At 42.2% G+C, this 22,017-nt stretch overlaps 2 protein-coding genes and 1 long non-coding RNA gene across 5 annotated transcripts in view; 2 read left to right on the plus strand and 1 right to left on the minus strand.

Moving 5' to 3' along the window:
* Positions 1-14,939, plus strand: part of NLK (nemo like kinase) — a 65,545-nt gene extending 50,606 nt beyond the window's left edge. The window contains exons 7-11 of one of the 2 annotated variants that reach the window (XM_072882304.1): positions 3,584-3,685; positions 8,782-8,868; positions 10,612-10,810; positions 12,590-12,689; positions 13,229-14,939. In XM_072882304.1, coding sequence (XP_072738405.1) covers positions 3,584-3,685; positions 8,782-8,868; positions 10,612-10,810; positions 12,590-12,687 — 486 coding nt within the window. In that variant the 3' untranslated portion in view covers positions 12,688-12,689; positions 13,229-14,939. The remainder of the gene's footprint in view (positions 1-3,583; positions 3,686-8,781; positions 8,869-10,611; positions 10,811-12,589; positions 12,690-13,228) is intronic. The other variant, XM_072882303.1, reaches the window with a different exon arrangement.
* Positions 14,940-15,057: 118 nt separating this feature from the next.
* On the minus strand, positions 15,058-19,517 carry LOC140660913 (uncharacterized). 2 transcript variants are annotated; one of them, XR_012045538.1, is made up of 3 exons: positions 18,921-19,517; positions 18,390-18,512; positions 15,058-17,814 (listed from the first exon to the last, which is right to left on the minus strand). It is a non-coding gene; the product is annotated as an uncharacterized lncRNA (long non-coding RNA). The 2 variants fall into 2 exon arrangements; XR_012045537.1 differs by having other exon boundaries at positions 18,827-19,517.
* On the plus strand, positions 17,462-21,918 carry TMEM97 (transmembrane protein 97). The gene is made up of 3 exons (XM_072882309.1): positions 17,462-17,631; positions 19,509-19,653; positions 20,193-21,918. Exons 1-3 carry the CDS (start codon positions 17,512-17,514, stop codon positions 20,441-20,443), a joined length of 516 nt encoding a protein of 171 aa, XP_072738410.1. The 5' UTR covers positions 17,462-17,511; the 3' UTR covers positions 20,444-21,918.
* The last annotated feature ends 99 nt before the right edge of the window (positions 21,919-22,017 follow it).

A 22,017-nucleotide genomic window follows, 5' to 3' on the forward strand; every position in this document is an offset into this window, starting at 1 on the left:
TAAGATCTTCTGTTTTTCCAGGCTTTGATCTTTTGCTATACTGAAGCTAAACGTATGTGTGATTTTAATAGCCTTGGCTATCCTTCTTGAAATTTAAAGTGCAAAGACATTCATCAGATAACTCTAGAATAGCATTTTGGGGTGGGGTTTTTTGGGTGGTGTTCACTTGATTTGATTGAAAAGTTGTATAAAGTTACATAAGAGTTCCTAGATCTTTTATAATCCCTGTGCAGTAGAATGGTTTAAGAAGTGATCACCATATATATTTCAATTACGTTCTGAGAAATTCAGTGCTATTCGAAGGTGGATCGAGTCTACAGAAGTGCCTCGGGCTAGCCAATGTTACGGGCTTTCCTCAAGCCTGTGCCGTGCCCCTTCGTGTAGACTGTACGGCACAAATGGTTACCCCATGCCCCAGTGGAGTGAACCAGGACAGCAAAACTCTCTGGTGTCAGGATAGCCATCATCAGGCTAAAGTTCTCCTGGTAGAAAAACCAGGGAAGAGATCATTTTAAAACCAACTGTACTGGAATTTTTAACTCAAATCTGCGATGAAGAAAGTGAATAAAGCTTTACATTATATACCAGACTGGAAGTGGTGATTTTGGTATTTTAAACTTTGGATAGTGTCACGTTGGAAGTGATGGATATATCTGAGTTGCTTACTCAAGTGACAGTAGCTAACTTTTGATAAGGATTTTGTGGGATTTCTTACAAAAGTAAGAAATGAGATAATCTGTACTGAGACTTAGATAACCAGAAACACTGTCAAATACAGTATTTCCTAACACCTCCTATTTTTGCTTTTTACTGATACTATTTAGAATAGTTAGCATTTTTGTATGATACGATCTTTCTATTTTTGGTTAAAATGCATTTTTAAAGCTGCAAATACAAGTTATTTTTAGCTGTATGTCCAGAAACATTTAATACAATTAATTTTATCTTTTAGTGCATCTGTGGTGCAGGAAGGGTGATCTCTGACTTTCTGACTGTCTGTGGGAGCAAATGCCTTTCTCTGTTTGGTGTAAAGACGAGTCTGCACACTTTTGTAAAAGGCAGGTTATAGAGTCTGAGTTTTAACCACCTTCCTAGGTTAGCCAGTTCCTCTAGTCTGATTTTGCTGATTATTATTTAATCCTCCTTAAAGATAACCAGTCACATGCATGAGACAGTAAGCAGAATCCATTTGGAAGGATCAGAGTGTCAGGAAGAAAGGAGAATCGGGCAGATACTGCCAGCCTAGCGTAGCCGTTTCCCATCCGCTGTAGCACGTACACGAAGTTGCATTTCTGGCACGTTGTGCAGCCAGCCCGTGACACGTCAGCACGCGTGTACGCGGAGAGGAGAGGCTGCCCGTTCCACACGTCGGCATACCACGGGTATGCCCGTGGCTGGATCCCGTTTTTGTATTTCCGACTTCAGCGATGTTTACTTGAGCCATTAGCGCATCCCAGCAGGAGGGGACCCGCAGAGCGAGGCAGTCGCTGCTGAGGACCTGACACCCCCGTTTTCCCCAGTTCAGAGCGGAGATGTGCTTTGGAGCGGGCCTGGTCTGGTTGCCCAGGCTGCAGCCCCCTGGCAGATGAAGTACCTTCAGACGCTCTCGTGAAATGCGTGCCCCAGTCAGCCTGCTCTGAAGGGAGCCCAGTGCCTCTGCTCCAGGGCGCTCGGCGCAAACCAGAGCGCAGGCAGTGGCAGCAGCTGAGAAGTGAGCTTTGAAAGTGCCCTTCTCCTGACCTAAAATAATAACGCCATGGTGTAGATTCATTGTATGTACCCGAAAGACTTGAAATTCATGCAGCTGAGGTCAGTTGAATTCAAACTTAATGTTTTGTAATATTTTTCCTATTTTTACACTGAAATTTCAAAATGGATTTCGTAATTCTTCAGAAGAATGTACTTAATGACTGATGACATGCATCTAGATAAATGAAATCAGACCTCCTAACAAAGCTCTTCTGTGAGTGTATTGGAAACGGGCTAAGACAAGAGATTTATATCTTGAGAGGTGTTAAACATGAACTTTCAGGAGATCATTATGAAAATTGTTTTCAGTGTTTTTTCTTGTAACCTGAATAAAGTGTGTGTATTTATATCCATATCTACGTATATCGATATAAACCTGTATTAACATATCATTGCTGTGTGCTTCAGGAGTAGTTGGCTGAAAATACAGGTGTTTATGCGGTCTACATTCCCTGACACGCTGGTATAATTTATTATATTACTTTTTCTATTTTGTAAAGACATTGATCTTTTATTATATCAGCTCCACGTGTCTATTTCTCAATTATATATTTTCCACATCTAAAAACCTCAAGGTTTAGGATTTTTTTTCCTGTCTAGTTTTCCATCTCCTGACAAACGTAGGCACTTTGCTGTCACTCCGCAATGAAGTTATGCTAGCCCTGGCCACGCGCTGCCACGGCAAAGGGGAGGACGCGTGTCCAATACCAGGGCATGACGCTGCATGTACCTGGAGGCACCGGACAGGCCAGCGCGTCTGCTGGAGAGTGGGGAAAAGGAGGAGAGGACGCGCCAGCTGAGGAGTTCCGCAGCTGGCGTGTAAGCAGCAGTCACGTGTCACGGCGTGACACCAGCGGCGGGGGCCATTCTCCTGCTAGCAGGCCCGGGTAGGGGTGCTCAGGTTATGCTCAGAGGCGAGCTCTGCAGGCGCTCGTTAGCGCGGGTGGGTGGTGGTCGCAAGGGCACGCGTGGAGCCAGGGGCTGATCTCAGCACGGAGAAGACTTTTTTTTTTTTTTTTGCTTGACTTATACAGGGGTTTTTTTCTTTGGTTTTGTTCACTAAAGGAGTATGTGCACACACTTTTGTAGAAATATGGTGAAAGCTTCTCTGTTGCTTTCCAAAATGAAAAAGGTGAATGAAATGTCATTTCGTTTAAAGTTGAGACCAGTTTTAAACGTAGCATCATCGTTGCTCTTTTTTAGGTAGCTTTTGTTTTCCTTATAACCAGCACCACTCCTTTTCCTTCCCCTGGTGCTGGACAGATGTGGGGTTTTTTTTAAAAAAAACACCTTATTTTTCTCATCTATTGGAATTTTTATATAGTATGTTTGTTCTGTAGTTCTGAGGGGGTTTTTTCCCATTTTCTATAGTTTAATTCCTGTTGATAGCAAAATATTTTGTGTAAAGTAGTAGTTGGCCTGTTTTTTGGGGATAATTTTGTGTGGTATGTTGGTATGCAATCCTGACATTCAGTTGAGAATATCTGGGTTTTAGAATGAGTAACACACCATTAACAGTACTTAACAATTTTCTTAATGTTATAAAATTGACTTTTAAATTGCAATAAAATATTTTACTAAACCTGTAAACAAAAAAAGCTCCCAAACTTGAAAATCATCTTGTCTTAGGGCTTTTTCAGTGAAATTACAAATGTTTGTATTTGCTGTCTACTAAATGTATACGTTAATATTTGTAATTTACTATCTGTAAAATAGTGGGTTTGAACTGATTCATACCTTAAATGTAATTTACGTTAGCTTAAGAACCTGCTGTCATAGAGAAATATATTCCTATGTGTCTAAGATCTCAAATTTGTATGTTCTGTGCCTACAGTTGGATTTGATCACAGACCTGTTGGGAACACCGTCGCTGGAAGCAATGAGGACGGCTTGTGAAGGCGCCAAGGCACATATACTCAGGGGTCCTCATAAACAGGTACGGCTGGAGATTGCTGGCCTTTTTTTACACTTGGTCAAGACAATCCTTCGATCAGCCCCCGTAAGTTAGGATTTCCTCCGTGCAGGATACTACTGCTGCATCGTCGCAGTGTTTCACGTCTTGATTAAATTCTCGTGGCGTGTTTGTTCATAAATACTTTGTTTGGATATTTAATCTCAGAGCTGTCTCTGCCTGTAAGCCAGGTTGTTTCCCAGAGGTGGTTGTGGTGTTGCGTGGCACGGGTTAATGGTGTAGTTAATTCAAACTACTATTGAGACAAGGTGGGTTTTCACCAGTAAAGTACATTTCTGGCTTCTGCCTTGTATGTAATTCTTTGACTTGATGATACAGGTGAAAGTCTCCTTTTTGAAGCGCCAGTGTTTTGATAGTTATTTTGAATGAAGATGTTAAATTTAAGTGATAATAGTGGCAAGAGACATAAATTAAAATTGACAGTATAGTTCAGAAAGCCCCAGAGGGACTCCGGTACTGACAGGATCAAGAGTATTAGAAGCAGAAATGGCGTGTTATCCAGATCCGTAAAGAGAACAGTCCAGCAGCTCGTCACCAAAGGGTCCCCTCACACATCTGTGCAGGGACCTGAGCTGTTCGTGAAAGGCTTAAGATACGGAAAACTGTGATACAACATTCAACGTAACTGAAGTCAAAGTTAATTTAAAAAAAAAAAACAAAAAAAAAAACAAAACCGAGAAAAAAGGCAGGATGATGTCATTATGCTGACTGGACAATAAAAAGGGCAAATGAAATATACTATTAATAGATGCAAAGAAATGCTTATGCAGGAATCCATAGTGCAGTAGTAGAGTAGTATGTCCATCCAATACGGTCATTTTTATGATTGTTAGATAGTAAAAATTAACAAAATTAATAACCTGTACATGTTAATACATCAGATCTTTCCAGTAGTTAATTTTGCATCTTTATTTTCTGCATGTTGAAGTAATTTCTCAAATGTCTACTCACCACAATAGTAGTTACCACAGAAATGAGCATTGAATATATATTCTGCTATATATTAACATGTAGGAGTTCTGCCTCCTTGGCACTTTTGATTCACTACATCAAGTTGTCTCTATTCCATTTTATGACAGGTTTTTTTTCTTCTAACATTAATAATAGGAGGATTTCCTTCAGACTTTCTCTACCGGCTTTAAAGCAAATCAAGTCTTTTTTTTTTTTTTCCTTGCTATCACATGCTAGAAGAGTTGTAACTTGCAACCATGTAGTCCTCCACTTTCAAGGTTTGAGATGTTTTAAAAAAAAAGTTTTATAGTCATTGAAGCTGGGAGAAATACATCCACTGTACTTTATATATAAAAATATGTAACAGTATACAAATACATCCAGATACTTTATAGAATACATTGGTTTTAAATTCTGATAATTTGATAATTGCTTGATATTTCCAAAGTGCAGTAGTTGTGCTCTTGGTAGCAGTCAGCAAGAACTGTGGAATTTATTTTTTAGCCTTGTTCAGTTTGTTAAACCAGGATGTTTTATCAAGAATTGAAATGGGTACAAGAATGTCTTCTGATTTTCTAAGGCTATTCTTGTACAGGCCTCTGAAACCGTGTGTCTCTTGACCCATTGAATGATGCGAACACTAAAAAGCAAGTAGGTGAAATGGTGTCAAATGTTTCCAATACAGATTTAATGTCCTATAGCCACTAAGTCATAGGAAATAAACTATAAGTTGTGTGTCCGTTGAGGAAAACAACATTAATTTTTCGTGGAGTGCCACAGAAGCTGAACAGTCTCTGGAGCTGGTGTGCTCATTTGCACCTTGGAAACAGGGGGTTGCAGTGCATCTAGCTGATTTCTTCAATGATATTTATCTGTTTTCAACTTCAAGCACGCTTCGTGTTTGAATGTGAATGCATGGCTTTTCATCTTTTAAAATGGAGATTTTGCTGGTTATAAATAGCTAAATGTTACCAGTTTCTTAATTAGATTAATAGGGAGAGAAAACCAAGTTAGAAACTGGTGATTACTTTGTCGCACAAACTATTTTTAATCGATGTAGGTGAGCATAGTAGGAGTTATGGGGTAAAGCGTTTTGCTGCTTTATGTAAAAATAGATTAATGCATGAAGTTTCTGCTTTAAAAAACCCCACCCCCCTGTGTGTTGGCATAATGAAAATTTACATACTATGTAGACTTCTTTGTCAGTTTTGTATTTAAAAAATTTTACTTCAAAGTCAATGTAAGCGAATTGATAAAGTTGCTTAACTGGCAGCCCTAGGAAGAGCATCTCCTCCCACGCTCACAGCGTACCGTAAGCAGTGGTCTGGACTTCACTGGCAGGCATGCGCTCACCCGCTTCTAAAAGTAAAATGTGTTGGAGTCCATTCCCTCCCTGTTGTGTCCTCGCTTTCTCTGTTACGGGAGAGAGAGATCCAGCATGGTGCACCTTACTTGCTAAAAGACCTGACCGTTGATTCCGTGATAATCAGATCTTACAGCAGCTCAGTTTTTACCAATTTCTTTCGCCCTTGCTAGTACTCGTCAGGACTGTTTCTGATCTCTAGCTCTGGACTTGATTGCAGTTTGCTGAGAAAATGCTGTCTCCAAAAGCTGTGTATAACCAGATGCTCTTGGAATGGCAGACAAGCTGCAGACAAGGGGCATAAGTGTAGCAAAAAGAAGTGCATCCTTCATTTGTATTGGCTGCAGCAGCTTCCATAAGGAAGGAATGTAATCATCTTTTTCTGCCCCAGTATATGGATGAACCCTACTTAATGACAGTGCTTGGATGACAGTGCTTTTTTGTGCAGATAGTACTTACTAGCTAGAAAAATCATAGGAAGCTACCAAATACTGTAGCTTTATATTCTATAGACTGCACTTAGAAACTAAGGGTGAGAAATGCTTAGCGCTGTGTTTGGTAGTTCAGGGTTAACTTAGAATGATGTCACTGTGGAGGCGTAATTTTTATATACACTGACAAATTTACAGCAACTAAATAACTTGTATTCACTTGCTTTTGCTGAACAGGTAGAAGCAACAGATGCCTGCCGAGTACTGGCATTGCCTACCAGTTAAAAGTCTGTGTAGAGTTAATGCAGTTCTGGAAATCCTGTGGATCCATGCAAAGTCTGTCAGTGAATATCGTCCCATAAATACGTTAGCTAGCTTTCAATTGATTTGTTATATTTTCGGCAGAATGTTTTAGCCATTTCTGTCAGCCGGCTAGTATATTCTTCCCACATCTCAATAGTCATTAATCACACACGCTAGTGAAGCACTCTGTATAATTCTTCCTGCCTTAACGGCTCTTCCCAACACCTGCATTCCTAGCTACTATGAATGCTATTTGAATTTGCATGGGAAGAATACAAAGGTGTGTGTCTGTGGCTGCGTGTGTATGCGATGGTTTATTTCCTTAAAAAACAAAAAAAAAAAAAGAAATTTTAGGAGTATTGGACTTGGAAGTAACACACTCCATAGTAGGAATTTTCTCTGCGGCAGTGCCTGGCCTAATATCTGTGGGGTTCTTTTTTTCTTTGCTTGGGGGTTTTGGTTTCTTTTTTCAATAGGTTTGTGGTTTTGCTTTCTTCTAAGTGTGAAAATGGAGACTTCCTTTCCCCCATCTTACCCTTTTTTTTTTTTCCCTTTTTTTCCCCCGCTTCACGTTAGAGGAGGAACTGTTCACTTGCTTTGCAACGCTTTCTTTACTTCAGAGGCTAACCGTAGTGCATGCTACAGCCATCTTTAAGCTAAATAGGAATAGGAATAATGTCAGTTAAGCAGGAAAATATTTTACTGACTTTTGGAAACTGACATTGTTGTGGCTTTAAAAAAAAACATCTTTGAAGCTCATTCCAGAGAGTCTAGGATATAGCTAATGCTTTAAAATGAATGGCATGTAACATGAACATTATTGTTGATTAACTTTTTTCATTTTGGGCAACTTCAGGCAGTACTTCTTCCCACGTGTTAGGAATGTGGGGATGGGGGTTGTCTTCGTATTTTGCTACCTTAGTGTTAACATTTAATTCCAGAGTCAAAGGAGACTTTCAGGCTAGAGCGTATGTGCAGTTAAAAGTTGTCAAATGGCAACTTTATATGTTGAGTAAAATCTTGTTAAAATATTGCTATGTTAAAATGCTGCTTGAACTGGCAGGGCCCGACGGCGTTGCTGAGACTGGAGAAGCAGTTGTCTTTACACCCGCAGCTGTATAATCCCTGTACGCTGCAGCACGTATGGCTGGGGGATTTGTGCTTGCTCCAGATCCGTAGCTGTAAGGAGGGTTACGGGCTCACATTCCCAGCAAGGGCTGGATGTCCCCAGACTGTAAAATCTCTCTTTACTAGGGTCTTTGTACCACAAGGTTATTTCACTCTCAACTAAAACTGGAAACTTTCAGAATGGGCCGGCTGTCATGCTTGTGAGTGTGAGCAAAACGTGGAAACACAGGAGGAAAATGATCTGCAGAGCTGGTTTTTGCGGGGCTAACCAGCGCAGAATCGCGCTGCTGCCGCCAGCTTCTGGGTTGTTCCAGCTTTTTTTAACCATGCGGTGCATGGCCCGAGTACCACGCTATAAAACAAGGGGGAGTTCACTGAATCCCCTCCCCCAGCCCTTCAAGCCTTGGTAGTTGGCCTATTTATCGCTATGTAAAATGCGGTATGCCTGAAGGTCATTGTAATTGTGCTGGATGTCACTGTCGGTTAGGTATGGATCGCCTGGGTAAGGAAAAGCAAAGTAATCTGTTATTTGGCAGTGACTGAGATCAGAAAAATGAAATACGGGAAATGATGTGGTTAATCAAACCCCTGAGCAGCTACAGCTTCAAGTGGTGTCTACGTAGAAAAATAAATAAAATATAGGTTTGTCTAGGGATTACGTCTGAACTAAGGAAAAAAATAATCAATTGGATCTCTATTACAGTTGCTGAGTTTTGTAATGGTGATTATTGTCTTGTTGGAAAGCGTTAGGTAGTGCATGTCCTTTTTAACAAGAAGATTGTCCTTGGTAACTCTAAAATAACGCGTGCTGTAACAGCGTGTTCTTGCCGATGGATCTGACAGGACAACTAGCTGTACTCTTCTTCCTCCTGTTTCCCCTACAGCCATCCCTTCCTGTCCTGTATACACTTTCCAGTCAAGCTACGCATGAAGCAGTTCATCTCCTTTGCAGAATGTTGGTCTTTGATCCAGTAAGTATGATTTTAAATTATTTCTAATACTTTTTGTTTTAACAGTTCTTGTTGTCTGCTACTTAAATGAGTATTTGAAGTAAAGGACTGCTTTAGCTGGTTTTCTTCTACATTGCGTTTCAGTACTTTTGGGTCTGTAAAAGACGTACAGGTATCATCTTATAATTGGTCAATTAATTTCCCCCTGGAGTGGGGGTTTCGCATTTATCATCTAGTGGTCTTTTGAAGAAAGCTACGGTAGAGTGAGAAAGATGAGGGTGTTCGTGAATCATGCTATCTTTTCCTAGCTAGGTGTAGGTAGCAGAACATCAGATACTCTGATGCAGTTCTAATTAGAGACGCGTGGGTGTTCATGGTCTTGCAACACACAAAAAATTCCTTCTACATCCACACAGTCACATAACAGGATCTTTTCTCCACTGAGCATCTGTTTTTCTAATAAAAATTTGCTGCTGTGGGTTTTGGATTTCATCTCTTGGGCTTACTATACAAAATTGTCCCTAGAAAATCTGATACCTGAATTGATGATCTTAGTTATTTCATCTTCGCAGGGAAATCCCTAACATTGCAGATGAAAAATAGACAAATTACTGAACTGCAAAGGAGGAAGCTTGTAACTGATAAAGTATCAGAAGGCAATACCTTTTGATTTTATTTTTTTTTAAACCTTAAGATCGCTTTACTAAGCAAAAACATAGAAGTGTTAGATCATAACTTCCACGTAAACAAACTTGATTTTTTTTCCTTTCTGACTCCCTCAACACTCAGAATACTGCTATTCCCAAATCACATTTAAATAAATGTGGGTTTGTTTTTTTTAAAGAATCAGGACAATCCTTTGGAACAGGTGATTTTAATTTCATCTAAAAAACATCCTGGGAATTGGGACAGTTGGGTTGTGCTTCGAGCTTTGCCACTGCTTTTGCTCTGTAACTTTGAGCAACTTCGGTTTGGTTTGTTCGTGTTTTGGTTTGGTTTTTTTAATTCGCTTATAACAAGGGATTTCATTACACCTTGAATTGCAGTAGCACTTCTGTCTGCAATTCTTTAGAAACAGATAGTATTCTCCTTTTTTGAGGGGATGGTGTTGGACACCGAGAGACTGAGTACTTTACTTGACTTATGTGCAGAAAAAGTCTTAGTAATGTGGAAGTAGACCTGATAATTTAACCATTGCTCTGACCACCTTCTTCCCTGCACTTCCTTCACCACTTGCTTTCTGAAACTGGACGTGTACAGTATTTCTCAGAACTCCAGATGCCATATCCTGAATTAGTCTGTTATCAGGGATGCTTCAATTTGTGTTTTACTTTAAATATGTACTTAAGGACACATTAAAATGTTTTGCTGAGTAAGGACCTACAAAATGCTGTGTTTGCTAACATTAAGTTCTTTGGGCTTATTTTGATTTATTGTAGGAGTCATAATTTTAAGGTTATCTGGAGAAAGTAATTATTGAAAAATATGTTTCTAAAAATCATATTAGCAGCATTTTCTGTCATTAGCTGTAGTACAGACGGGTCAATGTCATCTTAGCAGTGCTGCTTGTTTTTGAGTAAAACCTTCCCCCTAGTGGCAGTGTTTGCAGATCTAAAGCATTTTCTGACCTGAACTAATCCTGTAACGTGATTAGGCGTTTGTAAAACAATTTAGAATTAATTGATGCATAAGTATTCTTTAGACTGCTTCAACACCTCTGAAAATATCCTCTTTTTTTTTTCTCCTTTAAATGCAATATTTCAGTCCAAAAGAATATCTGCTAAGGATGCCTTAGCTCACCCGTATCTCGATGAAGGGCGGTTGCGATACCACACTTGTATGTGTAAATGTTGTTTTTCCACATCTACTGGAAGAGTTTATACTAGTGATTTTGAACCCATCACTAATCCCAAATTTGATGACACTTTTGAAAAGAACCTCAGTTCCGTTCGGCAGGTGAAAGGTGAGTAGTGATTAACCTTTGCATCTGCATTGCTCTTCCTGCTCCAGCCTGTAGTAGTACATAGTTAGGATGTGCAATCTGGGTGCATCTACTAACCCAGGCGGTTCCTTCTTTTAGGTATTTTTCCATGGTAGACACTGGAAATCGTTTCTTTTCACTAAAAGAACAGAATTGCTTGTAAATGTTCTGACATAATATGATGTCGCACGTGTTAGTAGACAGGCAGAAGTCTGTTGGTTTCAAACCTTAACAGCGTTCTTCTCTGGTGTCAGTGCTCCCCACGCCACTCTTTTGTTGAAGGATTGCACCGGGGGGAAAGCGAAATCAGTGTTGTTGCCTTTTTGGGGTGCCAGGTGTTAACTTGATAGCCGTCCTGCAGAAAGGGTCAGCAGCGCCAAGTAACTGAAGCTGAGCAGTCTCCTAGTTCTCCTGCTTCATTTCCTCTCATCTGTCACAGTCTGCTCACGCTGAAGCGTCCATGTCAAGTGCCTTCACAGCAGCTGCTGTCACGAGCGCTGTTGCTGGTGCCACGCTGTGGTTCTGGCAGCAACGCAGAGGATGCGCTCTGGGTCGTGACATGCTGTCATGAGGAAAATCAGTCCTGATGCCTGGGAGAGGAAACTACTGCTGCAGATGGTTACTAAATGCCAGCAGTTGCTTTGTGGCACTAGAGATTTGAAGTCTGATTCCATCATAGGAAACAAGCCATAAAAGAGACTTTTTCTTGTGAAATCAGATGCAGTCAGGAAAGCCGTTCTTTTTTGAGAGCAATACAAGATGAGAAATAGTAGCAGGGATTTAGGTCCTGTTTGGTAGCAGCTCGAATAACTCGAGGAGGAGAGGGAGGAGAAACGTGTTACCTCAGCAGTTTCTAACAAACAATTCAGTCATTTGGGACAAAAATACTCCGTGATGTTGCCATGATGATGTGACTTATTTCGGATTTATCCCGCACTTGTAATTCTGAAATTCACATTTATAGTGCCTACAAGTTCACGCAACATTGTTTTCTTTTTATCCTGTTATTCTTTCCATTTCCCTCCTCTCTTTGGCCATCACTTTGCAGAGCTGTACATAGATCTGCTGTCTGCTCCGAGATCTGTTGCTCTAAAAGCTGCCTTTAAAGTTTGCTGGCAGCAGCGCAGGTTCCAGCACGCTGCCTCTATCGTACCATCCGGGCGTCCGGAGCTCTGCTCTGGCAACCATCGCTGCTGCTTACAGAGGAGCAGTCCGTCGCCAAACTTCCAGGCTCTGTTTTTCGGGGGGCGTGTGTGCACACATGTGTCCGAGAAGATGTTTTGTCTGGCAGCTCTACAGAGAGTTCCTCTTCCGTTATGAAAATGTACTTTTTCGTTTTCATCGTCTCAAGTGGCAGCTTTGGGCTTGGTGGTAGTAACTGAATTAATGAATCAGACGGGACTGAGCAATAGAACTGTGTTCTTGGTATTTGCAAATCAAGTTGCCAATTCTTTGTTTTTCAAAAAGTTATACCCTAAAATTGGGATTTAATCTATACCTGGTTATCATCAGTTCGGTCTTATAGTGGTGATGAGGGTTTTATTTCATATACATTTATTTCAGTGTGCACATAAGAGTTCCGTGTGAACTGATGCAGTGAGGTATGGCATCGGATTAGAGCTGGGGAAGCTGGAGTTCTTTTATCCTTACTAGAGTGTCCTTTCAGTAAAGGAAGCTCTATTTTCCTCCAGTCTACATTGCATTTTACAGAAGCAAAGAGTGTTAATGGTATGGTGGTTTTTATTTTTCTCCTATGTACAGAAATAATTCATCAGTTCATTTTGGAACAGCAGAAAGGAAACAGAGTGCCTCTCTGCATCAACCCTCAGTCTGCTGCTTTTAAGAGCTTTATTAGGTAACTGTATGTAATCACATCTGATATTAATTCACATTTATTAGTAGAACAGAATTCACACATCAAAATGTTGTTATGTTTTCAGTTTCTGAGAGTAGGAAAGGCCCATAGATAAATTCTAGAATTCATAAAAGTATTTTTAAAATGTCACCACACCTGTCCTTAAGGTATTTTTTTGCAGAAGTTAAGTAAAACATGCAAAAGTTTCAAGTAATATTTTTGCGTAAAAGTACAGAAGTCAGACTGAAAACTAGAATTGCCAGATTGACGAGCTGAATTCCGATTGTAGAACTGCACCGTAGAAACATTAAAATTAATGACTGATAGATGAAGAATCGTTAAGCAAATAAGTAGATGAAGTATAGCGAAATGTTTGTGGTCAGTGTGTTAACGGGTGGTCCTGGGGTGTTTGGGGTTGCTCTGGTCTGGGCTTGGCGGGGTTTTCTTGTTTTCCTTGAAATGTTTGCTTACGGGTTGAGCGTTACCTTTCTTGTCCATGAGCTATTGCAAATGAACACTGATTTTCTCTATCACCTGCATTCTAGTTCCACGGTTGCTCAACCATCCGAGATGCCGCCATCTCCCCTGGTTTGGGAATAAAGTGGAAGATAATATACTACTGAAGATGTAATGTAGCTTTCCACTGGAGTCTGGGATTTGCAATTCTGGAGGTTAATCATGCTTGTACTGTAATTTTACTAATGAAGTTTTAAATTAACAACCACTACTTGTACAATATGAATAATATTTAGAAATGTACTAGACTTTTAATCTTGTAAAGTGGTTGTGCTTTTAGAAGAAAATATTTTACCCAGAGTTGCACGTGTTTTATGAATTCTAGTGCAGCTGTGATGGCTCAGCTCAGAACAAACAGAATTGAACCAAATTTGGGGAGGTTTTTTCTTTTTTTTTCTTTCTTTTTTTTTTTTTATTGAAGTGAGATTGTACAAAAAGATAGACATACATTTTGATATTGAGCCATTCCTGAAGATTTGGGGTTTTCTAAAACTAAGGAATACAGAAAACTTGACTGCGACCAATCATGAAGTCACGTCAGATGACAGTGACCACAGTAAGTGGGCAGGTCACCTGATGGTCAAATCCTATAAATAGCTTCTCACTAGAGCTGTGATGGTGATGTGTGCTGTTCTAAAATCAAATGTTGTGAGTAGAGAGAATGAGTTTGTGACTAGGAGAGACTAAACTTCTGTTTCCTTACCCAGTATAAATATATATATATATTTAATCTATTTTTATTAGAAGTTTTTCTGCTCTTTCTTACATAAAACCCCCCAGCATGCATCTTCTATGTGTGTAAATAATTCCATTTATGGGCTAATTTCAGAGATCCCTGACATCATTGCTGTATAGAGAGAAACTAGCTTGCACATTTTAGGTCTGTGAAATTTTGTGAGAACTTTTTCCTGCACTGGACAGTTGAGAGAAAAAAAAAGAAAAGGAAAAAAAAAGCACATAGGGAATTATGTTAATTGTGTTCGTGTCTTTAGGCGAAGCTGTGGAAGTCTTGAAATGTCACAGTAGTAAATAACTTTTATTACTTTTTGGCTAATTCTTTTTCTGTTGGAACACTGAATTCTGTGCATATGTATATATGAACACAAATTGAAGGCCTCTACCTCCTGGAGTATACAACTTGGTTTGTTTACCTCCACATGATTTTTTTTTTTTTTTAAGTTCAGTGTGGAGACTTGAAACTTGAATGTCCCTTCCAACTTTTATATTTAAAACAAGACTAGAAAATTGAAGACTGTTTTTCACCTGTACAAAGAAATACTAAAGGGTGGTCTTAAAATTTGAGCATTGGTCTGGAGAAAAACCGTGGTGTTTGTTATGGACAATTAACTGTTAAAGTTATTGTAAGTTATCTGTATTTAGCAGAGTATTTTCAACAAGAGTGATCTGAGCTGAAATTGGAGACTATTAGTAAGTTATGTTTGGAAGTTTTAACTTCAATGAAGTCATTATTTGCTGTGAAAGAGACAAACATTGAATAACTGAACAAAGATGGTGCAATATCTTTGTTTTTTATGAGGCTCCTGAGAATAAAACCAACTGAAGCATTTCAATTCACTTGAATGAGAAACGTGTGTAATTAAAAGAGCCCAAGAAGACACTGGTATGAAAGGTAAAATCTCAGAGGTTGGTCAGTTAATGTGGCACACTTGCTGGTCACTTTGTAAAATGTAGATTTGAAGTACAGTGGTGAAAACATTAAATGTGACATTTGAAAAAGAAGCGGTGTTATCTTTCTTTCCTGCCTGATCTCCCACCTTTATTTAAGAACAAGTTGGTACAATCTTGATTAAATACTGTCAAAGAGAATACAAGTAAAAAGAGTTTATAACATCTGTTTTTGGGCATGGTTTTGATTTTTACACTCACGCACGCACACATACACATATATATGTGCATATATATGGATTCTGAAACAAAATGTTCATTTACTCTTTAAGCTCGATCCTGGATAAAGGCAAAACTTGCTGATTAAATCAAAACAAGCAATTGACGCGCACGTTATTGGGAGGGTGAAAGACATCCAGTCGCGGATGGATTTTGCTTAATTTGCAAAGTTCTTGTCATTTTTTTCAGCACAAATCCTTTCATTGGTATCGATAGTCCTACCGCAAAGAATCCAGCGTGCAGGGGTGGTGCAGAATATGACTGCAAATGTCCATGTTTTATGAGTATGACCTTTTTGAAGTCAAACAAATTGAACTACGTAGTTCAAGCCTCCGGACCTCACAAGAAATAAACTGATAAGCCTTCTTCGCATGTGCTCTCTTCCCAGGGCTGGCACAGATACTGTTTGTGACTTGCGTACATGCCTCTTCTTCAAACCTCTCCTTAAAAGTCTCCATACTGTTTTGCGCTAAATTTTAACATGTTTTAGAACTGGCAATGGCGGTGTCATTATCACTTCATGGTTGTCTGTTGCTCAAGTAGCTGCCATTAATTCACTGCCATTTTTACGTAGTCCGCTCGTTAGATTCTCCTTCGGCATCAGACTACAGCGCGAATGGGCAGTTTACTTGTTGGGACTTCTCGCTTTGACACGCGGTTTCGTCAGGGTATGAGCACATCATGACCCAACTGGCAAAGACCACTCGGTGCCTCAGTGTATTTTTTGGAGCTAATTGCTCGAGGTCCATGGGTCAATCTTGTTCATAAACGTAAAAAGAATAAAATGTCTTTTGGACATTCACCTTTCAGCGTGTCTTCATACGAATGTGGGCAAGGCACTGTGCAGAATGAGTAACTGAAATTGGCACAAATGCGTAACTAACATTGTGTGTGCAACTATATATAAAAAACAATTATGGTAATGTTTTCTGTAGCCTCAACTGCATTTTCCATGTTTAATGTAAATCAATTGCAATGAAAGTGAGACCTCCTAAGAGCCGTCTTTGTCAGAGTTCTGTTTCTGGAGCACAAGCACGCGTGTATACACAGTGATCTAAACCTGTGGTCATCAGAGCTGCTTTCGTGCCCAAAGAGGTTAAAATCTGGCTCGCCGTTTTCAGAGTTGCATTTTAATCACTTTTAAGCTTTGTTGCTATCAATGTCGAATGAATCGCAGATTGTAATCCTAAGTTTTAAGCTCTCTAACTATAGCTTCTGCATCTCCTTTTATTGATTGTGCCTTGAGAAGAGTACAGAAGTAGTGAGTGCAAAGAGTAACGCCAAATTATTCACAAATTGTCAAAGGAACATCCAGGTATTAGAAGCCTGATCTCTGTGCGTGTGCATCTTGGAGGTGACGCGAAGGAGCTAAACAAGATCAGCCAAGGAAAAGTAAGTTGCCGAAATCCATTTCCCGATGTGCGGTGAAATATCACTGACTGATTCGAGGCAATTAACGTAGGAAAGTTACCAAGCGCTTTTCTCCTTCAGCCAATTTATTAGTGGCGTGTTTGGGACTTCACTGTTTGACCTGCTGGGAGCGTACGAACGCTCACCAGACTGAACAGATGGTTTTAATATTTATTGGGTAGCAATTTTTCTAATCATCTTTTTTACCCTGTATTTGTTTTAGTAACGGAGTATCCTGCGATCCTTGAACTGTTCGTTCTTTGTAACTTTTTAAAATCCTTCTGTCAGGTATAACTTGATGGAAAATTCTGTTCACTGTACTTCTGTAATCCTGCTCAGGTATGGTTTCTTTAAAACTGTTTGTGACATTGATAAACGGGGGAAACTGGACTCCAAGCAGATAATTGGTATATAATGCGCGTGTACACCTTGGACAACTTCTGTGCTCAATAAAGGACGGAATCAGACCCGCTGACTGCTCTGGTTGTGCCGTGACTTGCTGCGGGGACTGTTCAAGCTCTGCAGGTCAAGATGGGCTCGTCGAGTACCGGGAAGGGAACCGCGTTTTCCCCGGTTTATCCCGGAGCTCCTTAAAGACGTCTCGAAGTCTCGTAGCGTCGCCGGTAGCGGCAGCCAGCCCGGCCTCTCAGGACCGGCTGTCCCGGGGCCGTTACCGCCGGCCCGGCCCTTCCGGCGCCGAGGAGACCCAGGCGCGGCGCCGGGGCCGGGCGGTGGCCGGGCGGTGGCCGGGCGGGCGCGGCCGGCCCTGCGCCTGCTCCCGAGCGGCGGGCACGGCGCCTTCACGTACCGCGGGCTGGCAGCGCTCAGGGAGGCGTCCCGGGCTGCTCTGAGCGGGGACCTCGGCGCGCCGGCCCCGGCCCTTCCTCCTCCTCCTCCTCCTCCTCCTCCTCCTCCCCCCTCTCCAAGGGCTCTCGCAGCCGCCCTGCAGCGGCGGGGGCGGGGCCTGGCGGGGCCTGGCGCGGGTGCGGGCGCGGCGATGGCGGCGGGGCCGCGCTGGCGGGAGCGGCTCTTCGCCCTCTACTTCCTCTCGCACATCCCCGTCACGCTGCTGGTGGATCTGCAGCCGCTGCTGCCCGCCGGCCTCCACCCGCAGGGCGTGAGTACCGCCGCGCCGCGCCGCGCCGGGCCGGGCCGGGCCGGGGGCTTATTCCGTGCGAGGGTCTTGAGGGGCAGCGAGTGTATGCGGAGCCTTCCGCGTGGTTCAATGGATCCTGCGGCATTTTTTACCAAATCTAGTATGTAGAGACGTAAGGGGGGAGGAAAAAACGCAGGACGTTTCCTAAAATGAAACAGCATCTTAAAATAGTGCCGTACTTGCTGCCTACACGACGGCTTACGTTTTTTAGTCAAGTCATTCCTTTGGGCAGGGCCACGAAGGGATGGGGCTCCCAGCACGTTTAGCAGCCGTGGCCGACGGTTCGTCGGTGCGCGGGCTGCGCCCTTCGTTTAAATGCCCAGCGAGAGGGGCAGGCCGAGAACCCGGTGAGAGGACGGTGCGGATGGTGACCCCCGGGACGGTGACCCCCGGGACGGTGCGGATGGTGACCCCCGGGATGGTGACCCCCGGGACGGTGCAGATGGTGACCCCCGGGATGGTGACCCCCGGGACGGTGACCCCCGGGACGGTGTGGATGGTGACCCCCCGGGATGGTGACCCCCGGGATGGTGACCCCTGGGACGGTGCAGATGGTGACCCCCCGGGATGGTGACCCCCGGGACGGTGCAGATGGTGACCCCCCGGGATGGTGACCCCCGGGATGGTGACCCCCGGGACGGTGGCCCCCAGGACGGTGCTTGGCGTGTTTTAGGCAGAGGAAAGCACACTGGCAGGACTCAGTCTGCGGAGGAGCGTACCTGCTGCCCTCCCTGCCACGCACCGCAGTAAGGCCCCAAAGACACCCGGCATGCCGCCGCCTGTCCCCTGGACGCGGCTGTCGCTGCCTCGGTCGCTCTCTGATCCCGATTTCACTCGTAGTCCTGCCAAAAATGTAAAAGCGAATTGTTACCATTGCGGAAGCAGGCATACCAACGACCAAACTTATTAGAAAAAATCTCTGGTTTGCTGGGTTTTGAATAAACTTCTAGAAGACAATAAACATGATAAAGTCAATTAAAATAATAGTTGGGTAGAAGATAATCAGTTCAGCTCTCATCATCAGGATGAGATCAGCCATAAGTTCCTATCCAAGCTTCACAATTAGCAAATTTGATTTTTGCCATTAGAATTGCCTGTAGGATTACTCCATTATAGAAACCATTTGTAATTAATAGTTAACCAGCCAATCTCATACCTATCTCTCCGTTCAAAGTCCACCTTGAAGCCATGCTGGAATTTACATTTCTATCATGGAAACTCATTGCAACTTGCTAAGCCAAAACTCTTACAGCGAGGTGCGGGAGCAGCAGTAGCCAGCCACGAGCCCTGCGATCCAGCGACGCGCTCCTGACGGGCCGCGCTCCTGACAGGCCGCGGCCCCGGGCTCCTCCTGACTGGGTGAGACCTGGCGGGGGTCGCACCTCCTGGGGAGACACGGCAAGTGCCTGAAGGCGTTTGCAAGATTGAGCCCACCTCAGGTGGCAATAGGAGGGCCAGAGAGAGGAAGGTACAGGAGTTCCTCAGCATCTACTAATGTCAAGGTGCAGATCTTTGTCATCTGGGTTATTTCTGACCAGAAATGACATTTCAGAAACAGTTTTTGGAAAGCAACTGCACTTTATGCTGTAGCAATCCCCAAATTGCTTGTAGTGCTGATTTAATACCTCCTCAGTGGAAAGGGTTCTACTTTAAAGACTTCAGAAACATAGTCCCTATTAAAACCGAATTGCAGTACGAAGCCTTGGGTACCAAGATGAGAGCACTTGATTTTCCCACTGCAACGACAGCTTCATCTGACCACCAGATGAGGGTCACAGTTTCTCCCGTCACGGCAGACATTCAGTATACTAATCTGTTGTTTTGTTCTTTTTCTTAAGCTGGCAGAGTTGTTACAGTGGTACGCAGCCACCTTTAGAGACCCCATGATGCTCCAGCCCCCAGAGTGGTTTAAGGCGTTTATATATTGCGAAGTCTTCTTACAAATGCCTTTCTTCCCCGTTGCAGTATACGCCTTCTTGAAAGGTTGGTATGAACCATGTGCAAGAATATGTCCTGGGCAGCGTTTCTGTCTGACACTTGCTTTCTGTACAGTAGGGAAAGTTTGTTTATCAGGCTTAAGCAAGTACAGGGATGTACCACGTGGAGTGGAGTGCTGTGCTATTTTCATGGCAAGTTTTCTCTGAGAAAGCAGCATGGAATAAGGCCTGTCAGAAACAGAAACTGTGACTCTAGGCCTTTTTCCACTGCAGCCATTTATGCGTAACCAGCATCGACGTTTGACATCTGGCATGCTTCCAAGGTAGATCAAGTTCTGGGTCAAGCCTGTGTACTGATTTTGTGACCTCAAAACTTTCACGATCACACCACCATTCTAAATTTCCGTAAAGGTAGATAATTTTCCTGGCTTGCTACTAGTACCCGTTTTTGTTCCTACTACCTATGTAACATGGCATATGGCTCATCCTGTCAGAGATACAGCAGTTAATGTGTTAATTTAAAAGCCACTGAATTCTGCTTGTTTCAAAATACTTAAATATTGTTTCCTTTTTGCTTCTATACAGGTGGCTGCAAATGGATAAGAACTCCTGCAATTATCTACTCCACCCACGTAGCTACGACTCTGTTTGCTATCCTTGCGCATATCCTGTTCCACGATTTCTCAAAGTCTGAGCATTTGGGACCTCAGACGCAACGTGAGCGCCTAATTCTGCTATCTATCTATGTGCCATACTTGCTGATACCACTTCTGATTCTTTTTACCATGCTCTACAACCCCCATTATAACCACGTGGAGAAAAGGAAAAGGAAGTAGTCTGCTCCAACAGCTGGAAGCAAACCCCCATACTGGTTTTGATTCAGACCCTGTGCTGACGTACTCCTCTGGGACAAACGTCTGTCTCGTGGTGTTGGCTGCAACAGCTATTACCAGAGCATCTGGCTCCTGCAAGAGAAGTTTGAATTGGTGTGAGTTTACAGCTCTCCTTTAATCAGAAATAGCTCGGGCAGACGCCTGTATTAGCAATTCCATCTGGTTTCTGGGCACACGCAGGTGGAGAGACCTCGCTCCTCTCCCACTGCCAGTTTTGTGTGGTACCTCTGTAACAGGACAATAAATAATACACACCTTTTGGTGTGTAACGGTGTGATGGGGGTGGAAACTACAGCTGATACTTTTATTTCAAGTTCCCTTTTTCCAAGATGACTGTTAGAAAACCACCTAAGTCAGGAATTTGTCTTCCAAGAGCATATTCTGCAAAATCTATAACTGATTACATACCAATCCGCAAAGCCATGCTTTTGAAGCATTTCAAATCCTATAATAATTCTTAACTTCCTCACCCCTTCCTTTAAAATTTCACCTTCCTTTGCTCTGCTTCAGTTTTGATTAACTGTAAATGTCTGACCAGTGACAAATGTGCCAAAATCTGGATTTCTGAATGCTTAAAGTGAACTTTGTTCGGCAATGAGGCATACTTCCCAGAGGATTCTGAAGCACTTCAGGAGCTGTACACAGGATTTGTAAATTTCTCTCTTCCGTGAAATCACTTCTAATATGGAAATAAATAACTAAACGCATCAAACTGCATTTAATCTTCTTAAGGGAATGACTAAAGGGAACTTAAAATGACCATGAGATCGTAGATAGTTCACACAGTAAATACATGCATAAGTTACAGTAAATAAAACCTACTACTGACAGAAATTCTGGGGTGGTTGGTGGTTTTTTAAGTTCTCAATCTGATCTGCAAGAATCAAACTCGGAGACTTCTGTAAAATTACAGGTCACCGAGAAGGCTTTTCAGTCACTGCTATGTATTTCAGGACTTCACTGCTATAAAATTTACACCTTCCCCAGGCTTTGAAAAGGCCAACACTTCCGTATTTGGCTGCCTAAAGACAGACATAAAATGCATCTATTTGCACTTCAACATGAGGCGTGATTTTAGATCACAGGCATTCAGTTTTAAAATGTCACATTCGTATTTATAGTTTATATATGCTCCTGGTGTCACTGTACGCTTAGAATGGTTTGTCGCATCAGTTTGTGGTTCTATCGCTAACGATGCCCATGAAAGAATTCTACTCTAATATTACTACCTGTGTGGACGTACCTCAGCCATAGTTTGAAGTTCTTAATTCTGCTGTATTTTCTGCTTTTTTGTGTGTCTGTAATTGATCCGTTCTGTTAATCAGAAGTTTCTGGGTTTTTTTCCTAAATCTATAGAAAAAATAGTCTGGTCAATATAGGTAAAAGTTACTGCTGCTTCTGTGTTGTGTCTACAGATGTGAAAGATGCTACATACATGAAAATCATTACGACTAGCCAGGGAGTGGTAAACTAAGCTCAAAAATAACACAGCAGAAGCAACTAATTCTGGTATACCC

This window comes from Ciconia boyciana, chromosome 17, assembly GCF_034638445.1.
Source record: "Ciconia boyciana chromosome 17, ASM3463844v1, whole genome shotgun sequence".
NCBI classification, from domain to species: Eukaryota; Metazoa; Chordata; class Aves; order Ciconiiformes; family Ciconiidae; genus Ciconia; species Ciconia boyciana.

Coding starts and splice junctions, on each gene's coding strand:
- TMEM97 (XM_072882309.1), top strand. CDS start 17,512: ATGGCGGCGGGGCCGCGCTGGCGGGAGCGGCTCTTCGCCCTCTACTTC. Junction 17,632..19,508: donor CCGGCCTCCACCCGCAGGGC/GTGAGTACCGCC, acceptor CTTTTTCTTAAG/CTGGCAGAGTTGTTACAGTG. Junction 19,654..20,192: donor AGTATACGCCTTCTTGAAAG/GTTGGTATGAAC, acceptor GCTTCTATACAG/GTGGCTGCAAATGGATAAGA.